The sequence below is a fragment of the Ceratina calcarata genome, unplaced genomic scaffold, assembly GCF_001652005.2.
Source record: "Ceratina calcarata isolate Rehan_Ccalc_2016 unplaced genomic scaffold, ASM165200v1 scaffold569.2, whole genome shotgun sequence".
Taxonomy (NCBI): domain Eukaryota; kingdom Metazoa; phylum Arthropoda; class Insecta; order Hymenoptera; family Apidae; genus Ceratina; species Ceratina calcarata.
In genome coordinates, this window is record NW_017176894.1 from 1,075,527 (window position 1) to 1,094,724 (window position 19,198).

General features: G+C 43.9%; 2 protein-coding genes across 5 annotated transcripts in view; both read left to right on the plus strand.

Annotated features, from left to right (window-relative positions):
* Positions 1-4,027: 4,027 nt before the first annotated feature.
* On the plus strand, positions 4,028-12,869 carry LOC108629496 (transcription elongation regulator 1). 4 transcript variants are annotated; one of them, XM_018032216.2, is made up of 18 exons: positions 4,028-4,323; positions 4,837-5,083; positions 5,166-5,255; positions 5,331-5,525; positions 5,599-5,842; positions 5,910-6,128; positions 6,202-6,405; positions 6,472-6,736; positions 6,809-7,041; positions 7,110-7,270; positions 7,345-7,553; positions 7,628-7,778; positions 10,616-11,059; positions 11,147-11,350; positions 11,428-11,694; positions 11,765-11,842; positions 11,915-12,138; positions 12,222-12,869. In XM_018032216.2, exons 1-18 carry the CDS (start codon positions 4,169-4,171, stop codon positions 12,223-12,225), a joined length of 3,594 nt encoding a protein of 1,197 aa, XP_017887705.1. In that variant the 5' UTR covers positions 4,028-4,168; the 3' UTR covers positions 12,226-12,869. The 4 variants fall into 4 exon arrangements, with proteins under 4 accessions (XP_017887705.1, XP_017887704.1, XP_026673157.1 ...); XM_018032215.2 differs by having other exon boundaries at positions 4,029-4,323; positions 11,144-11,350; XM_026817356.1 differs by lacking the exon at positions 5,166-5,255 and having other exon boundaries at positions 4,029-4,323; positions 11,144-11,350.
* Positions 12,870-14,798: 1,929 nt separating this feature from the next.
* Positions 14,799-19,198, plus strand: part of LOC108629463 (nuclear pore complex protein DDB_G0274915) — an 11,423-nt gene continuing 7,023 nt past the window's right edge. The window contains exon 1 of the mRNA XM_018032141.2: positions 14,799-15,137. Coding sequence (XP_017887630.1) covers positions 15,053-15,137 — 85 coding nt within the window. The 5' untranslated portion in view covers positions 14,799-15,052. The remainder of the gene's footprint in view (positions 15,138-19,198) is intronic.

Genomic DNA, 19,198 nt, shown 5'->3' on the forward strand with positions numbered 1-19,198 from the left:
TGGATAGGATTGTTGAAGACAGACTCTTGTATAATACAATCGGTTCGACTACGGACCAAGCAAACTCGATTCTTAATAACAGTTTTGAACTTCTTCGAAAACCAACAATTTTTAGAAGGCATTATATCATCGCAATAATCGTAAAACAACGATGAAACATTTTCCAGTCGTTCTTTCTCTCTTCCAAGAAAATCGTTCAGCTTTCGCGGTTCGACGTTATGCAATAACAATTACAAGAATTATGTACGAATATCCTTTTGACAATGACTCGATTCTAGAACGACCACTTTATCAATAAACTCTCTCGTTGCCGATGACTAATCAATACGAATCGGTAAGGGTTGAATCCGTAAACGACGAAGCTCCGTGAAGATGTTACCGTTGGCGCATATATCGTTCATTCGCGATAATGATGAACGCGTCGTTTGATTTTTGGCGATGGGTAAAGTGCCCAAGTTTTTGAGTACTCACACAAAAGAGCAGAGAGTAAGGGCACGGACGCTTACGCGGTTTCGCTGGAAGACTATTGTGAGAATTTTCGCTCTCAAACGATTTCGCAGAAACTAACACCGTCCCGGTGGTTCTCTTTCTTCTTGCAATTAATCACCTCGCCGCGGAACGAATCAAAGCTTCCGAGAAAGTACGAAGGTCAACGTCCATCGCGGCTTGATTTATTATTAGAAGTACAAGGTCCGATGCCACCTTGGCGAAACTGCCACGCGAATACGATATTCCAATAACTACTTGTTCTGAAGTGCCACACTGCCAGTCAGAAATGTGCTGATCAAAGTTGATACGATATTTGACGCAACGAAATGTCGACGTTTCCTCTATAAAAGCATGTATGTAAAAGGTGGACGGCAGGTTTAACGTCGAAGTAGAGATGTTTCTTATGAAATGCAGCTTCCCTTCGCGAGCCGAAATGTAGTCGTAAAGGAAAATAATGAGCGCGATACTCCGGCTTGCTTCAGTGGAAGCAGCCATAAATCCACGGCCGTGTTCCACGACGACCCTACCAGTCGTGTTTTTCGAAAAGGAACGACCGTAACATTTTCAACCGCACCCTAATTATTCCGAAGCCTCTCCAGCGGGGACACAATTGTTCAATCGAGAAATTCTCGTTTTTCATCTCGTCGAAAGAGAAATCAGTTCTTTATCACGCTACAACAATGATCGATCGGAGAGTCACTTCGACGTTTCCACAAAAGTAGTTGGATGCGTTTATCACTGAACAGAGTTCGCGTTATGAATTTACGATGCTGCCCAGAGCGAAGCACGTCTTGTTTGCTTTTTCTCGGTCGAAGAGAAGACCCGGGATTTGTAATGAAATCAGAAACAATGTACAGCGTTTGTACCGTTTTGTATGAGGTTTATATTAACACGCCTCGGCGAGCAGAGATTAATCGCGAGCAGAGCCGAGAGAAACAGGGTGAGCGTGGGTTCATGTTTAACACGCGAGTCGCCAACTGGGTTAATATCCGTCTTATCGTTGCCGTTACCTCCGGGATCTGCCGGGATCTACGAGAAAACGTAGTTTCCTCGAACCTCGCTAATTTGTACTTACACGAAACGAAATGTAATAAATACACAAATAAATGTATCGCGTTTCAATCGTGAACAATTCGTGAGAGAAAAGTCGAAACGTTACTTGAGAGAATTACGTACCTCGCGAACGTAATGCCACCGTAAAACTAAATGAACCGATCGATCTTCTGCGTTCGTACGTCGAGAAAAGTCTTTTTACAAAATCCATGAAGAAGGGCAGAAGGGCTTAAAATATTATTTAAGGTGAAACGAACCAATGCGTCTTTTGCTGAGAGAATCGCAGAGAACAAGTGGAACCTTTCACGTAAGTGATCCAACAGATTCTAAACTCTACTTTCACGTATAATCCACTTTGTCGGTGGAACCTGGGAGGAAAGCTTCTTTCTCCAACCCTCGTGCTTTCTTCGCCTCGCCCTATGTTCCAGGGCATTATGAGGGAACGGCACGAGTATTTTTGACCCGTGGCGGTTTGAAGCTATTTCAGTACCGAATCGTCGACCAACGTCCCAGGAACTTACCTCGCATCGCCTAGTTCGTTCTTTGTTCCTCTCGTTAATCGAACATCTACCTGATGGATCATGAAATGTTTGTTTCCGAAGTTCGTTTAATCGAACGATCACCGTGAAAGTTTCAACTTTCAACGAATCGACTGAGTCGTTCCGAAAGCGGACTAACCACGATCGTCATTGACCCTCTGCGAAAATAAATCTGTAAACGTCGCGTGCGAACAAAGAGAAGGGGACGCGATGCGACGAACCCGATGATTTTAGAAATAGGACGACGGCGACGGAGGAGTCAAAGTATCCGTAGAAATTGCTCGGGACGGAGAACGGTTGATTCATCCGGCCGAGCTTTTCGGAATCCCCGACCTTCGCTGGAAACCTTTGTACATAATAGATAGCTTTTGTGGTCTGACAAAGAAGGAGGATAGCGGCTCAGAGAAGCGAGACGAGAAAAGCTCCGTTCGAGTCGAACGATCTCCGTGAAACTTCGAGTCTCGCATCGAGATGATTTGCGTGATAATTAATTTCGTGATTAGCCAAATATATCGGTCGGCTTTCCCGTGCAAGTAATTTTTCTGTTCGTGGTTCGAAACTTGCTCGAGAATCCGTCCAACGACGGCGAGACAAAAGGAGCGAAACTGGCACAAGGGAAAATGAGAGGAAATTAAACCAAGTTCGACGGCGAATATGGGCCGCGTAATTCGGATTTCGCGAGAAATGCGAAGGGCAGGAGTCGATGGAAATTTAATATACATCGAACAGAACTCGAACACGGTCATGGCGAATCGAAGGCACGCGGCCCGTTATTCGAGATGATCTCCGAGCTCGCGGGTCACGATGCGACGTCCTCCGTACGACGAGGATTCGATTCGGTATACGCGCCGTATTGCACCATACATGCACATACGCACACGCATTGTTACATGGCGATTGCGGTAGACCGCGAAATCGGACGGACCCTAATTGTCTACACCGTGTTCGAGTTATTTGCCTCGTCCACGTCAACGTTGACCCGTCGATCAGTAAATTCCAGGCGAATTAAATGAGAGATGGTTGAAAATGAGCTGCCGATCGTTGAAATAATGGGACGAGCGTTCTTTTACGAAATTTCGGTTCGTATTCTCTAGAGAATCTTACGAATGAACGTAATGTGAAAAGATTAAACGTCGCCAACTTTGATATGTTCGTTCGTTCGATATCAGTCGTCGAATTAAAGAAGCATGCATACAAAATTCAATCGACTACGATGAATGTTGTTCTGCAAAATTACGTGGGAACTTGTAAAGGGATCGAATATAACTTCGTAACAATTATGCCGATACTCTGAGTTCGTGGGAACTGGTTCGTTACCTGAAATCGTAAAACGATGTTTGATGACGTCGGGATGAACGGAGGATGGTCCACAAAGACGCCAGCTAAATCTGATTCAACAGGCATTGTCGATACTATTATCTCGACCCTTTGACAGGTAAGTGACGTGTCACTGTAAATAGATATCGGATGTGTGTATGCACAAACAATCTTAAGTGCTCTTCGACAAAGCAACTGCACCAGAGTATCAACGTTGATCGAACAATGGCACGAGCAAACTTTCAATTCCTCGGGTCCATCAAGATCATTTCTACCTGTGAAAGTAATGAATTATCGCGTGCTTACCTGGATCATTTTCGTCCATGCTGTTGATCTCCAAATAGAATCTTAATGACACTCGAGACACATTTCCACAAATTTTTTCTTAATCAACAAACCGACACATTCATTTTCTGTTTTTCATTTCGTGCGATCGCCTCCCGCGCTATTTGACTCGTAGTGCGATCTATCGGTTCTCGTCGAAACCTTCGGTGAACGCGATCTATCGGTTTTTATCGGAATCAGGGTAGAAATCTACTGAATCGACCGTTGCACGCGCTCCCTCTTTGAGTATCCGCCTCTTGGCGCAGCACTTGTACGGGAATCACAAAGTCCCGGGCGTGACCACTCTCATTTCCTCTCTGGTAATAATATGTTTACGGCTTACGTTGAACAAAATAGTGATTTGTTTGCGGCGTTTTCGTGCGAGCCGTGAAAAGAAATAAATGGGCGTGTAGAAACGAAGCAGTTAGTTCGTTGATCATAGTAAAATGGAAGTGACTGCCGAGCCAACACCCGCGGCCACGGAAACCGCTTCTAATAATGAGCAAGAGCACAATGAGGAGGGTATGGAAGAGACCGAGGATTATAGTTTCGACGGTGAAGATTATAGGCATTTCGTGCCACGAGGACGAGGAGGATTTAGGTACGTTACGGTTTCTTCTGTCGTCCCGAACACTTCCACGCAGAGCGATTCGCTCGAAATATAATTCGGGAGTATAAGGTTAGCTTCCTGGCCGACCCCTCAGACTCCCGACCTCTCGAGCAAATCCACTGGCTGACGGAAAACGATCAAACTTCGGTACCGTCACCGATTCCCCTTACCACCCGTATAAATACTATGGAAACGCGACTGTCGCGTCTACGTACGCTCCGATACGACGAGATCATTTACCCACGATTTTCATTCGATCCACCGTTTCACCGATCACGAATCTCTGAATTTGACTCGTTCTCGATTCATCGCGAGAGTACTCACATCTTCAACGTTCTTCGTAAATGAATTTTGTACGATATGAAAAATTGTGTTCGATTCGTTCTACTCTGAAGTTCGTATGAGAGAAGATGAAGATGTTCGCAGTTGGGTAAATGATTCAGACGTATGGTACGTGAAGTTTCTGGTCACTACATACGAGAGTAATCGAGATGGTTGTGGCAGAGGTGGGTTTGATTTTCCGATGAGAGGCGGACCACTGAGGTTTAGAGGACGAGGATTTGGACCCAGAGGACCCATGTTTCGTGGAGCGAACAACGGATTTCCATTCGAGGGACCACCGAGGCCGAACTGTCCACCGGGTCCGACGGGGCCAAGATTTCGAGGACCGCCGCCGTTCGACCCTAGCTGGGGACCGATGGGGCCACCGAATCTGATGGGACCTCCGAACCTGATGGGACCTCCAGGAATGGTAATTATCATTCTACTCTATGGCTGCTCCTCTTCGAAGACCATTGCCCAATAAAGTGTAATTTCACTTTATATGCGATTAGCCACCGCCACACATGATGAATGGCCCAATTGGGACAGGTCCGGGACCGTACGGACCACCTCCTGGAATGGGACCGCCAAATATGAATAACGTAAATTTTCGTTTACAGAAACGTAGTGGGCCCGTGTTGAATGCCGTTATCGTAATATTGAGAACTCCATTATAGATTCCAGGTCAGCAGCAGCCGCCACAGCAACAGGTGCAGCAGCAAGCAAACATTCCAGGCTTAGATCTCAACGGAGAGGTATGGGTAGAAACGAAAACACCAGACGGCAAATCTTATTATTATAATATTCGTACAAGGGAGACTACGTGGACAAAACCAGAGGGACCAAACGTTAAAGTGATGGTACAAGACCAGGTCCGTTGAATTTCATTACGCTCGTCGAATTCCTTCGCGATCGTCTTCGTCACGTCGTGATTCTCGGTTACAGTTAGAACAGCTGGTTCACGGAGCATCTAAGCAAGCAGCCCCGTCGAACACACCTACTTCGACGGCCACCACCCCGAGTCAAATCGCCGAGAACCGAATCTCGCAGAACAGCGAGCAACCATCGACGAATAACGCGGACGCTATTAACCAGCTTAGCACGGCTCCTCCTGGCACAGGCCCGCCTCCGACCCTCGGCGAAACGCCGGACATGACTACGCAACCGGCCGATGCGACGCAGCCAAATGGTACAAGAATGTTCGTCGACGAACTTTGATGGAAAAATAAAAATCTAATAAAAACGTTTGCGCTTAGGTACGGCACCCGTGACCGTGGCCACTACCCCGTCCATGAACACCTCGGCAGTGAACACGAATATGATGCAACCCCCTCCTAATATGATACCGATGCAACATAGAATGCCGAATCAGTTCGGTGGACCGATCGCGACTCAGTTCGGGGCGGCACCTTTCGGTATGCCACCGCCAGGCTTCCAGCCCTTCGGGGGCTACGGCCCGCCACAGGCAAATTGGGGTAAGATTCATAGAACGATGCTCGAGCGTTCGAAATACTTTTACTTATAGTAAAAGAAAAAAATTATGTTCAGGTATGCCGCAAATGCCACACGGGGTAATGGCACCTCAAGCACCGGCGGAAGATCCAGCTATATTGGCTCAGCTCGATCAAGAACTGGTAGCGTCTGCCATGGTGTGGACCGAGCATCGCGCTCCGGATGGCAGACTGTATTATTACAATAGCAAAGCCGGGGAATCGGTATGGGAGAAGCCACAAGCGTTAAAAGATCTCGACAGTAAGTTTCTTAAGATCGCGATTTACGGTTACTTCGTACAAGCGTGTATATCGTGATTTCTTTCAGGTGCAAAATTAGCGCTCCGGCAAAAGGCGGAGGAGGCGACCGCGAACTCCGCAAATGCCGCCGTGACCAGCTCCACCGTTGCTAATAACGTGACTACCGAACCTGTGAAGCAGGAGAAACCTCAGGAAAGCAATCACGAAACCAAAGATAGTGTAAAAGAAGACGCTAATAAGCCGAAAAAGGAGGAAGCGGCGCCTAAAGAGGCCGCGAAACCTCAAGACAAGTCTCGACCAATCTCTAGCACACCAGTACCTGGAACTCCGTGGTATATAATATAGAAAAATGAATCTGACAGCGCAGCTTAAACGAGGGCGTAAATTTTAACTCTGCTCGGTAGGTGTGTCGTTTGGACGGGAGATGGACGCGTATTTTTCTACAATCCCTCGTCGCGTATCTCTGTTTGGGAGAGACCGGACGATCTCATCGGTCGTCAGGACGTCGACAAGATGGTGTCTACGCCACCGGATGCCGTGGTGCCTACCAAGACACCTCGACAGTCGGACACGAGCGAGAGCAGCGACGACGACCAGCCGACACCGGCGAAGAAGATAAAACAGGAGGATACGAAGAGTACGTATCACTTATATTCCGATAGAATCTTCAGACTGTGATCGTAATATGGGTGGTATAATTTTCAGCCGTAGTGCCGAAAGAAGAGGAGGAGAAAGAGAGCAAGAAGACCATTGACATCGGGAAAGAAGCTGCGATAGAGGCGGAAGTGCGGGCGGCCAGAGAGAGGGCGATCGTTCCCTTGGAGACGAGGATCAAATCGTTCAGGGACATGCTTGCAGAGAAAGATGTAAATGATCATTATTGATCGATGCAAATTGGCGCGAGATGAAATTGTTTTAATTTAAATAACGTTTGGAATAGGTGTCAGCGTTCAGCACCTGGGAGAAGGAGCTTCATAAAATCGTGTTTGACCCTCGTTATCTACTTTTGACGTCTAAAGAGAGGAAGCAGGTGTTCGAGAAGTACGTGAAGGAGAGGGCGGAGGAGGAGAGGCGGGAAAAGAGGAACAAAATGAAGGAACGCAAAGAACAATTCCAAAAACTGTTAGAAGAAGCCGGTCTTCATGGAAAGTACGTATTAAAATTTACAATGAACATCGTCGATGTAGTTCGTGTTTTATATGAACAATTGCTTTTTCGTCTAGATCCTCGTTTAGTGATTTCGCTCAGAAACATGGGCGCGATGAACGGTTTAAGAATGTAGAAAAGATGCGCGAACGGGAGAGCCTATTCAACGAATATCTGCTGGAAGTGCGAAAGAAGGAGAAAGAGGAAAAAACAGCGAAACGAGAACAGGTATTTTCATTTTATGAACATTGTCGCAACGAGGATATTGCTTTTCAGGACTTGTGCTACAGAAACTTGATCGAAAATCCTTTACGAATATTCTTGCTATAATTTAATCAGTGTCCTAAGTAAGAGATGAATCTTGTACATGTTAATTCCTAACGAACATCAAATTTCTGAAGCGTGCGAGAATCAAGGTACTTTCTGATTCCTTCGAACTGAATTTATGAACGAAATATGAGAAACGTGGTTCTTAGTATCTTATACCTTGATTCTCCACGTAGAATAAAAAGACAAGTTCATGTCCATTGAACCCTTCCTCTTTCCACACCGAACCACGTTCTCATACAAGCATCCTTCATTTTGCTCAGGAAAATCATAATAAGAATATCGAATAAAACTAGCATATAATATTAGAATCGCGATAAGTTATTTAAACGTCGAGCAAGTCTTTGTTCAGCACCGAAAGTCTAGAAGTTTGTATCGTTTTAAAGAAAAGACACGATGTGCGATGATACGATAAATAAGTAACGAATTCTGATCTCGAACAAGAACAGAATATACAGTATAATAACGCTTAACGAGTCTTTGTACTTTCAGCAATAATTAACGAGTTTCTTTCAGGTTCTATAGGTATGTTACTACTATTTTGTTCCACTTGTAAGATTTATAATTCTAATACGAGAAAAATTCGTAAAATTAACGGCTGAAGAACACATACCAGGAGAAGTTTCTCTGATAAAAATAAATCTCTACTCCAGTAGAAAATCAATCTCGATCTAGACAAAAAAGTTTTCGTAGCTGTAAGATGGGAGAATATAGAGAATATATAAAAAAACAAAAATCTTAGTATGTGACGGTTCCTTATATACTTATGTGTTCTGAACTCTCCACTTCAGTCAGGAGGCAGGCAGGACAGGTTCCGTATGTGGAGTGGCTTGGTTCTGAAGCTGGTTGGTGGCATGGATGATGTCATCTACCATCCCCACCTACACTGCGTGGCACAGTTGGCACACCCTCGCGCGCCGCATTCTTTACTCCAAAGCAGAGTCATGAGAATGAACGAACTCGGTATTTGTATATTACTCGTAATCCTCGTTACTTCAAAAGATTAACTTATCCCCAAAGAATCAAAGAAACAGTCTCAAAGCGAATAGGAAAGGAAATGAAATTTTGTCGGGCGAAAGACCCTCCGTCCTTTTTTAATGGTAGCTACGATTCCGAAAGCATTAGTCGCAAAATCTTGTTCCATTTTCTGGAGATAAAGAACCGTTAGTTTTGCATTAAGAGAAGCTACCAATCTTGCTTTACGTATAATTGATGTATCAACATAAGAACAAATGTATTTTCTTGTAGACCCTCTCTATCTCTCTCTCTCTCTCTCTCTCTCTCTCTCTGTTTCTCTCCCTGTCTCTCTAGTATATGATGTGTCAAATGTTCAAAAAAACTATTTATTATGGAGCATAACTTTTACTTGTTCTTATGTCAATACATGCAGTACCAGAGTTTAATTTCAATCGGTATTTAGACATTTCTCTTTTTTTTCACGTTACCACGAAAGTTTTTCTTGCCATGAAATGCGACACGAGCAGTTTTATTAAAATAATTAAATGCATTCGAAGCGACAAGATGAGTACATTGAAATAATAGAACGAGTGTGCTTTTACGAAATTTTGGTTTGTATTCTTCAGAGAACCTTGACTGCTTTCGTCTTTTTTTAAATAAAAAAGAGAACGAATAGAAGTGGACTTTGGAAATAAATCGAGTATCTTAGATGAAAGTCAATGACAATTGTGGCACAAAAGTTTCTTAGTTACGTTACGTGAAAATTCGGTGGGATTAGGATCCGAGTGATAACTGCAATAGAACGTAATATATTCAAGACCGAAATGTGCCAGCAACTTTAGTCATCTTTCATTGTTAAATAGAACGTGTATTAAGTTTACGTGAATCGAATGATAAATTATTACGTCGAAGATATTGTGTGGTCGTTCACAAATTACGTAATAGGAATTTGAAAATGAAAGATCGAGCAGAATTTTTACAAAAGAAAGTTCGAACGATTTCAGTGAAGTATAATTTCTCTACTTTTCCTTACTCGGTGTCGGTGAGTCATCGTAGCTCTTCATCTTATTTCGTAATTTGAACGGCTGAGAACAATGAATATTTTCAAAATCGATGTCGACGACTAACGAATCTTCTCTTTTCAGCAAGGGCAGCAGATAGAAATCATACCATTTTATATTCCGTCTCATCATTAAACTACGCAGCGTATTTCACTTTATGAAATCTCAATATTGATATAACTTGATACTAAAACGCGTCGCGTGTTTAATGATGACTCGGTCGGAAACATAATTATTCTTACAGCTATAATGATTGTAATTTTTTTCAGCGAAACTGACCAGCTTAATTCATTACAAAAAAAACCAAAAACAAAATTCCAACAAGTAGAGCCTTTAACGTTGTGATACCTCCTGACACGAACGAATGACATGAATGACTATTTCTTCTACCCCTAAACGAAATATAGTGTTTGAAAACCAATGAAAAGGTTTGCAAGTTGACATTGTTCGATCCACATTACGAGTCATTAATTTTTCACAGACATGCGTAATAATAAACATTATAATGGTGATCGTAATGTGGCCGAACAAGTAATCACTGGTTGGAAATTATTAAGCGTGCATGATCAAACTGATATTAAAGAACAAAAGATATATACATATATATATAATGAATATTTAAATAAGAGATTAAACATAAGAGAGAACTGTACGAATAGAACGTAAGCAAGATGTGATCGTTTTTCAATGATGAAAACTATTATGGTAAATGCGTTTCAGGTGAAAAAGGAATTCATAGCGATGCTGCGTGAGCACAAAGACATCGACAGGCATTCGCACTGGAGCGATTGTAAGAAAAAATTGGAATCTGATTGGAGGTACAGAGTGGTAGAGTCGGCAAGCACGAGGGAAGATTGGTTTAGGGATTACGTTCGTATGCTAAAGGAGGAACGGAAAAAGGAGAAGGAGAAAGAGAAAGATCACCGACATAGGGACAAGGATCATCACAAATCCGAGAAGAAGGACAGGGACCGAAAGGACGTCGATAAGTATAAGGACAAGTCCTCCAAGGATCGGATAGAGAAGGACAGTTCGAAGGATAAGAAACGGAAAAGCGAAGCGCCCTCCGAGGAAAATGGCAAGGAAAAGAAGGAGGCGACCGCGGAAAAGGAAAGCGGCGAAATAGAAGATAACGACGACAAACCGTCCAAGAAAGAGAACGATGTAAGTACCGTCGGTTCGTCGTCGAAAACGGGACGACGTTTCGTACGCGCGAACAGATATTTGAAACGATCGTTTGTCCGAAAGGAGGACGCGGAAGAGCAGTCCGACTCGGAAGAGGATCGCGAGAAGCAGAAGCGTGAACGCGAGAGAAGAGCCGAGGCGAGTCTCCGCGAACGAGAGAGGGAAGTTCAGAGGACCCTCGCCACGCACCTTCGCGACAGAGACAAGGAAAGACAGCATCATCGTCACACAGAGGCGGTGCAACATTTCAGCGCTCTTCTCGCGGACCTGGTACGTACCTCGTAATTACATACTTTCTATGTGCCGATCGATCGAGCTTCCGATCTGACGCATACACGATTGCACAGGTGAGGAACGGTGACCTGGCCTGGCGAGAAGCGAAACGCCAATTGAGGAAGGATCACAGATGGGAATTGGCGGAGAGCTTGGATCGCGAGGAGAAAGAGAGGTTGTTCAACGAGCACATAGAACAACTGAGCCGTAAGAAGCGCGACAAGTTCCGCGAGCTCCTCGACGAAGTGGGTGCTTCCACGGAGCTCACCGCGTCGTGGAGGGATATTAAGAAGTTATTGAAGGACGATCCCAGATATCTGAAATTTTCGTCCAGCGACCGAGTACGTATCTCGCTTTACAACTAACAACGTCCTCTCGTTCGTCGTATCTCAATCATTATTTTCTTCGCAGAAGTGTGAGAAGGAGTTCAAAGAGTATATTAAAGACAAACTCGTTGCGGCCAAAGCTGACTTCAGAGAACTGTTACAAGTGAGTTCACGACGTCTCTAATTATTTCGCGATACATCTTGTACAATGAGTTTTGTCAAATCTCAATTTCAGGAAACGAAACTGATCACCGACAAGACGTACAAGAAGGTACAAGAGAACAATGCACATTTGGCAGAGATCGAGGAGATCTTGAGAAAGGATCGGCGATTTCTCGTTCTGGAAGCAGCGGCTGCCGAACGAACGCGTTTACTAATGGGATATTTAGAAGAATTGGCTCGCAGGGGTCCGCCACCACCTCCCACCGCTTCGGAACCGTCGCGGCGACCGACCACAAAGTAATTGTCCGATCAAAGATCGAAAAATTGTGAGAGACGTCTCTATACTGTTTTTCTGACGGTCGAATCTGTTTCTGTTACAGCTAAACGAGAGCGGAATCAATGCGCGCGATGTATACATACGGTGTCCGAGATAACAAATGATTTCTAGCTGTAGTTGAATTGCAGTACTTTACACACGAGATGATTATCGCATGTAATTATAGGATTCAATAAAAATTAACGCCAATTCGTCACACAGCTAACGGAAGAAAATACGTATGCATGCGCGTGTGCATGTTGTGTTTGTGTCATAGCGTGCGTGACGCGAAACACGCCATAACGTAAGCGTATCTGTCGATCTGCTGATTCACCTTCAGTAAAAATTAATACGTTCAAATCGAAGGAGGAACAATTAATTATATTCTATCGCGTGTAGCGCGAATTTTGTACGTACTTTATTCGATTTCGGTTATGCGAACCGATCCAAACATTACGAATATTTTGTATAAAAATTACCCAGCGCTCGTTGCGCACTTGTATTAGTTTAAACGATCATGTGCAGTGAACTTATATAAGTCGATGTTCAAATATAACAGATTGAAAAGATCGAGTCTTGTACTACCCGAAGTAACGAGTCAAAATCCATGACAATCATTTTTCTGACCAAGCACAATTCGCGAATCGATCTTTCAATTGTTATTTCCGTTCAGTGCTGTTCCATGACGAAATAAATAAAAATTCATATTCCATTGAGCAAAAGTTGAATGAAAAATAAAAAAATTTCACTCTAAAAGTTACGCGATCGATCGGTAAATACGAATTTGAACATAGCAGTTTTGGGATTTTAATATTACGTCGGTAATGACGAGACGCGTTTGGAGATTTGAATGCCTGTGTAGGAAGACGAACCGGAGGAGTCTACGAGGACTGGGACTTGAACGCCTGCAACGGAAGGTACGAACCCGATCGCAACGCGTGTTTCTATCGTACATCTCGCGATACTCCGATCCTACGATTTCTGAGAAGATATTTTTTGTCAATCGAGAAGCTGGGGGCAACGAACGATTAGAAAATCCAAGTGGGGATTCACGTGAAAATCGAGCCGACCGACCGTTCGTTGCTTCGAGCTCTCCGATCGATCATGAGATCCGAAGCGGCGGATTAATCCGTGAATTCGTACGCTGTGTCACGAAACGAAATACCGTATATACGATCGTACACGTTATATCTCCGACTTTGTTACCGTTAGAATCGTGGACCCGGCGTTGCACTTCCTGCTGACTCCGTACGAATACAAATTGGCAACTCGACGCCGCGACGTAACCGAATCTCCTCCCGTAATTTCACGCGAAGGGTCGTTGAAATTTTGAACGACGTTACATTTCACGGAAACCCCGTGGGAACCGTATTCAATTTTATCCTCACGACCCTGAGTCAGCAGGCCTTTTTAAAAGATGACTCGACGTTTCCCTGAATTCGTATCGTTCTTTACTAAATTCCATGGCTACAAGTTCCTGTACTTTATTAACGCTCGACGCTTAAATTCCGATTCCCCGGTTCGTGATCCGACGCGAGGAGCAAAGTCTAAAAACAGGATTCTGTCCTCTCTTCTCGGAGGGACCGAGAGGCTGTCGGTACGTGACGCAAAACATGCGGACAGGGTATTACTAATCCCGATACCGTTGCGGTGGTAATGCTAGAACCCATTACGGAGTATCGTCGTCATTGCATCACACGATCTGTTACTTTCCCTGACGCATCCCGACCTTGCTCTTCTTTTTCCGAGCGTGGCTCCTTGGCCGGACGTGATTCGACCGCGGAAGGGTTAACGAACGTGGATCGAAAAGGGAAAGAAAAAGTGCTCGCACGAAGGTCCTGGCGAAGGACGTGCCCGGGTTATGACGTTCACCCGGGCCCGCGCCTGCATTCCTTCGGGACCAGAAAACAAACAATTCTACCCGGTACCGAAATAGAGATGTTAAACAGCTATATATAAACCGAATGCAGAGTTTCGCTTTTTTAAATGCACTGTGCATGGACCACGAATGAAATATGTTACACGAATACAATGCCGAATTAAAAGTCACGAATCCGGCGTGAACGTCGTGAAACGTGCTAAAACGCCATACACGTTCAATTGGATTCGACAATATTTTATAATCGACATCTACATCGTTTTACAGGAGAATATTATTTATTTATTCATTTATTCATTTACGCACAGTGCCAGTATGCGAATGAACGCGGAACAGTAAATAATACAAGGGAGTAGTCGTACGTGTGCATTGATAAGGAGATAAGTGATAAAAAGAGAACGCAGAATTTTGCATTGATCGCGAGCTAATTAATTTATATTCCAACGACCACCTTGGAAGGGTATGCAAATCCTGGAAGCAGGATCTAAAAATCGTCTGGAAGGATCGTTGCTCTTCGCGGCCTTCGCAGAGGCACGAGGAAAGGTCGTACCCGGACGTTCACAAATTTTTGCTAAAAACCCGGTCCCCGTCGTTTTTCCAAGCGACCGCCCCTTCTCCCTCGCGGTCGGTCGTCACAAAGACGCGATCGCGTACAGAAGAGAGAGAGAGAGAGAGAGAGAGAGGAGAGCGGACGAAGGAGAGGGAAAGATCTCGATGGCCTCGACGTGCCAGCTCCGCCTCGCGCAGCCACCAAGTGAAAGTGGGATTTTGCTTTCTACCCGTGCGCTGGCCAGTGACAAGCGCGCCGTGCTCGCGAAACGTCTCCGTGTGCCCGCGAGGATGCCTGTCGATAAAACGTAGACGGAAAACTTTGAACGCGACGACGTCGTCGGGCCAGAGAATCAAGAGATGACGGTGTCACGTTACTGACGGCTCGGCCGGAACTGCCTCCGAGAACCTGAGTATATTCACGACGCTTTAAAAAAGGAAAACAGTGCCAACGGTGCGTCGAGAGGATGTCAAGGGACACTCGGTTCGTCGACGTTCTCCTCACGTTCCTGATTCTCGGCTGCTTCTTGAACGCGGCTCGCTGCCAGCAAGGTACGTCTCCCTCGCGTTTTCGAAAACCACCCTGCGGAACCGTGAACCAGCGTGCGCAAATCTGATCGCACGCGTTCCGACCGTAAGATCGCGCTACACAACCCGAGAACGGCGCGATCCTTTCATGGGTACGAGGAGAACGGAATTGTTAACTTTAAATGTCAAATCTTCTCCTCGAACTTTAACTCCGTACTACGCTGCTCCCGGCACATGAAAGAATCCTGTTTGTTAAATTAAAAGGCAATATCTTTAGCGTGATGGAGACGATGCACGGATGATCAAAGGCATGCGTAATATGGTGAACGAATCGTTGTACGATTATTAGGTAATTTTAATAAGAGAATCTCTGACGAAACCTCGCTAATAGACCGCGGGTTCGACGCATTTCCAACAAACCCAAAACCACGAATGAACGCTTGAACGATTATGGAGAACACTTCTTTCGAACGTTTCGTTTTGCATAAGAATCTGCAGTCGAGTCACGGGTCAACGGTAAAGACTCGAAATTGGTCGGACCGGGACTGGTGAAAAGGTCCGTTTGAATTTGACAACGTAATACCAGTGGCGAAGGCGTAGGTGGCATTTTATGTAATCCGTCGAGTCGGCGGCGTATGACTGTCACGACTCACTGGGAACGGTCGAACCTTACTGGGTTAATTCGTATTCTTCGAATCGACGAAATCGCCGATCGATCGCGTTTACAAGAGTCGGACAACGTGGAAGTCTTAACGAGGAACGCAATTTCAATTTACATCTGCCATCGTGTGTATAGAAATTGTAACGCAGAATGGGAATTTCCTGTTACGACGAGTATTACACCGTCGTGTCGCAAGACGATAGCTTTCGATGATCCTTTTTGCGCCCTCGTTCGCGAGCCGAGCCGCAATAATTTCGTAACGGAGCTACCATACTCGGCACTAGCCGGAGATGAAACAGATTCGCGCTCGAATTCTCTACCGTCGCGTCTGAGAACAATGGAAACCCCGTAAACGGTGGACGACCGTCAGTCGCGCAATTCTGGACGGTCCGAATTGGTGACCCAGAGACGCGTTGCGATACACGATAGAGCCGGGATTCTATGCATGAAGTTACACGCTAACGCAATTGAGGCCCCCCTATTGTTGTGCCCGGGTATACGTAATAACGATTTCGACGGATACAATTGAAAAACTCCGATAAAATTGTCTATCATTTTTTTCTATTATCGCCCATTGTGCAACGGGACGTATTGTGAGTCGTGGGACACGAAAATGAGTCGAATCGGATCCGGCGTCTCAATTATTATCTCCCGTTTCTCATCGGGATGTTGTGAAATCCCCGACTTCTAAACGCGCCTCTTACGAATGCAAAACGAGCTTGCGTAAAGTCAACTAAAAGTTCCGATATTATTCGCATTTCCATTAAACCCGTTCTCGCATACGTAGAAATATGCGAGTACTGCTAATTAAGAGCGACACGGTTCACCGATCTCACGTTTTGCGTCACGATTTAAAACTGTAACGCGGGAATACTTGCTGTGCCAACGCGATCGACCGTCGACGGAAGTACTTACCTGTTTCGACATTTTCACCCGATCGTTCCTATTAATTACGAGGCGAATAAACAGAATCCGTGAACCGTGTCCAGTGAGACTTGAAATATCATTACTCCTCTGTAATTATAATTTTTTCTAAAAGTTCATTGCTTCAAACTTTGGACACAGCTTTTTATTACGCGTCTTAAACTTTTGCCAGAGATCTTACGGCTCGTACAACCGTAATTGGAATCGTCGGTGAGACTGGACAAAAGTATTTATTACACAATGATTAAACTGGTCTCTCAGTAAATAATTGCTGAACTTTCTTGATATCTCGTCTCGTAACGTGGATAAGAAACTGGAACCGGGTGTCACTTACGTGACGGACAGTTCCCGGCATGTTTCACCGGAACTGTCGAACGGTTTCCGGCGGTCTCGATCACGAAATCACTCGATACTGCGTTTGCAGTTGAAACTTGTTTTGGTACTTTCACGATCGTGGCAGCAGGAAGTTTGAGCGAATTGTAACGGGTGTGCGTGCGGGAAAGGAGGCGAGAAGTCGCGCGTGCCGGGCTTAGGCAACGAATTCGCGCCGCAGCCGCGAATAATCGGCCGAATGCAGCCCGTTCTCCTTTCGACCCTAGCAACGTGAACTGCATGTATTTTTTGTCCGATCGTATCACGCTCGTCGACGTATTTTATACTAAAATAAGTCTAGGATCGACGGAACGAGTCGAACGAGGTTCACGTTCGGTGCCAAGCTTGCATTTTATTGTCAAAAGAGGAGAAATCATACCTCGTTTGGACGTTTGCTCGTAAGAAAGATTCGAGTCTAATTAAAAATTGATACGATTAAGAGAAGATGCGAATGATCCGATTGGTTAGCATGAAACAAGAAAGTGAAAATCGTAAAACACTTATCCATTCGTAGATTACGTTCAAATTTCACTTCATTCAAATAATCAACTTTCATTGCTAGTCCTTATACATAAATCATAGAATCTCCACGACCTCCTTAGTTCAATTAGAAAATAGTGTTTCGTATGTTTTGCTGCCGCGTAATCAGACTGCGAATTCTCGTGCATTTGCACCAGACACGTTTGCTAGAGTTTTTGAATGATGCGCTCAGTGCGCAAAGTGAATGCCATAACATTTAATAAGCAATAGCAATGCACGCCTGAATTTCATTCTTTTAATATCATACTCTAAATTCTTTATCTTACACGAAAGTCTGCAATCTAATTCTGTATGAAATAAATACACGTTACTGCGACATTTTACCAAGCCCTCGACCCATAATACATCCGAAGCGAGCGGTGCGACCTCGCACGATTTCATATCGATTAAAATCCTCTCTCTCTCACGAGATCACATGGACTCGTTTCTTTGTATACCGCAGACATTGAAATAACGCGTTCCGTGGCCATAGTACCGTGACTTCCCGTAAAATTTAAGTAATAACAAATTTTTAAAACGGACTGAAAAGTATAAAAAATAATTATAAAATACTTGCAAGATTTAAAACGAAAGACGTGGGTCGGCGCGTGCAGTAAATAATTGATGCATGAACAGTGCGCCCCATGTTTTTCGTTTTAAATCTACAAGTATTTTATAATTATGCTTTTAAGTCCATTTTAAAAACGTCATGTATTAAAATTGTTGTATCCAAATAATTCTTTTCTCCTTTTTAGTATTGCATTGTCATTCAATTCTGAGCGATGCTTAAGGATGTATTGGCTATACAGTCAATCCCAAGAGTTTATGCACTTTAGAAACGCATTTTTTAAAAAGAAATCAGACATCGGAAGAACATTGATAATAATAAACAACAAAAAAAGATTTTCGATTTTTCCGAGATTTTTCCAAGGGGTACCCCCTTCAATTTCTTCCAAATTTTCGTTTTTGGCCAATAACTCCCAAACCGTTGGACGTACAGAAAAAGTGCATATGACCTTTCTTGTAGAGAACGACGAGATCTACAATTTCCATGTAAAAGTTTTTCGCTATCGTCAATAGTTAACGAGTAGTTGGCAAAAAACTATTTTTTCGTTTTTAGTCCATAACTCTTTAAATATTAATGCTAGCGAAAAACTTTTATACATAAATTGTAGATCTCGTCGTCCTCTACAAGAAAGGTCCTATACAATTTTCCCGTAAATTCAACGGTTTAGGAGTAATTAAGGAAAAATGAAATTTTTTGCCAAAAGTTTGCCGTTTCGACGCTGGGATGGTCGGATTTTGTCAACATCAATAAAATGCCAAATAATCATACGTAACTCATTAAATATCGAAATTAGAAGGTAAACAACTTTTATTTGGAGCATTTTCCGAAATTTTGAAAAAAAAAATTTTTATCAGCGTCAATACTTAATTGGATATTTCCTTCTATACTTTTTAGCACGTAGCTATTTATTATTAGCATTATTCTTCCGATGTCTGATTTCTTTTTAATTATAGGAAATGCGTATTTCTAAGGTACATAAACTTTTCGGATTGACTGTATAGCCAATACATCCTTAAAGTTTCAAGTCTCTAGCTTATCGGG

What these genes read in the sequence shown, in the direction of transcription:
- LOC108629496 (XM_018032215.2), top strand. Translation starts at nt 4,169, where the DNA reads ATGGAAGTGACTGCCGAGCCAACACCCGCGGCCACGGAAACCGCTTCT. An exon ending in AAAACAGGAGGATACGAAGA is followed by an intron (nt 7,042 to 7,109) that starts GTACGTATCACT and finishes TATAATTTTCAG; the next exon opens with CCGTAGTGCCGAAAGAAGAG. An exon ending in ACTTCAGAGAACTGTTACAA is followed by an intron (nt 11,843 to 11,914) that starts GTGAGTTCACGA and finishes TCTCAATTTCAG; the next exon opens with GAAACGAAACTGATCACCGA.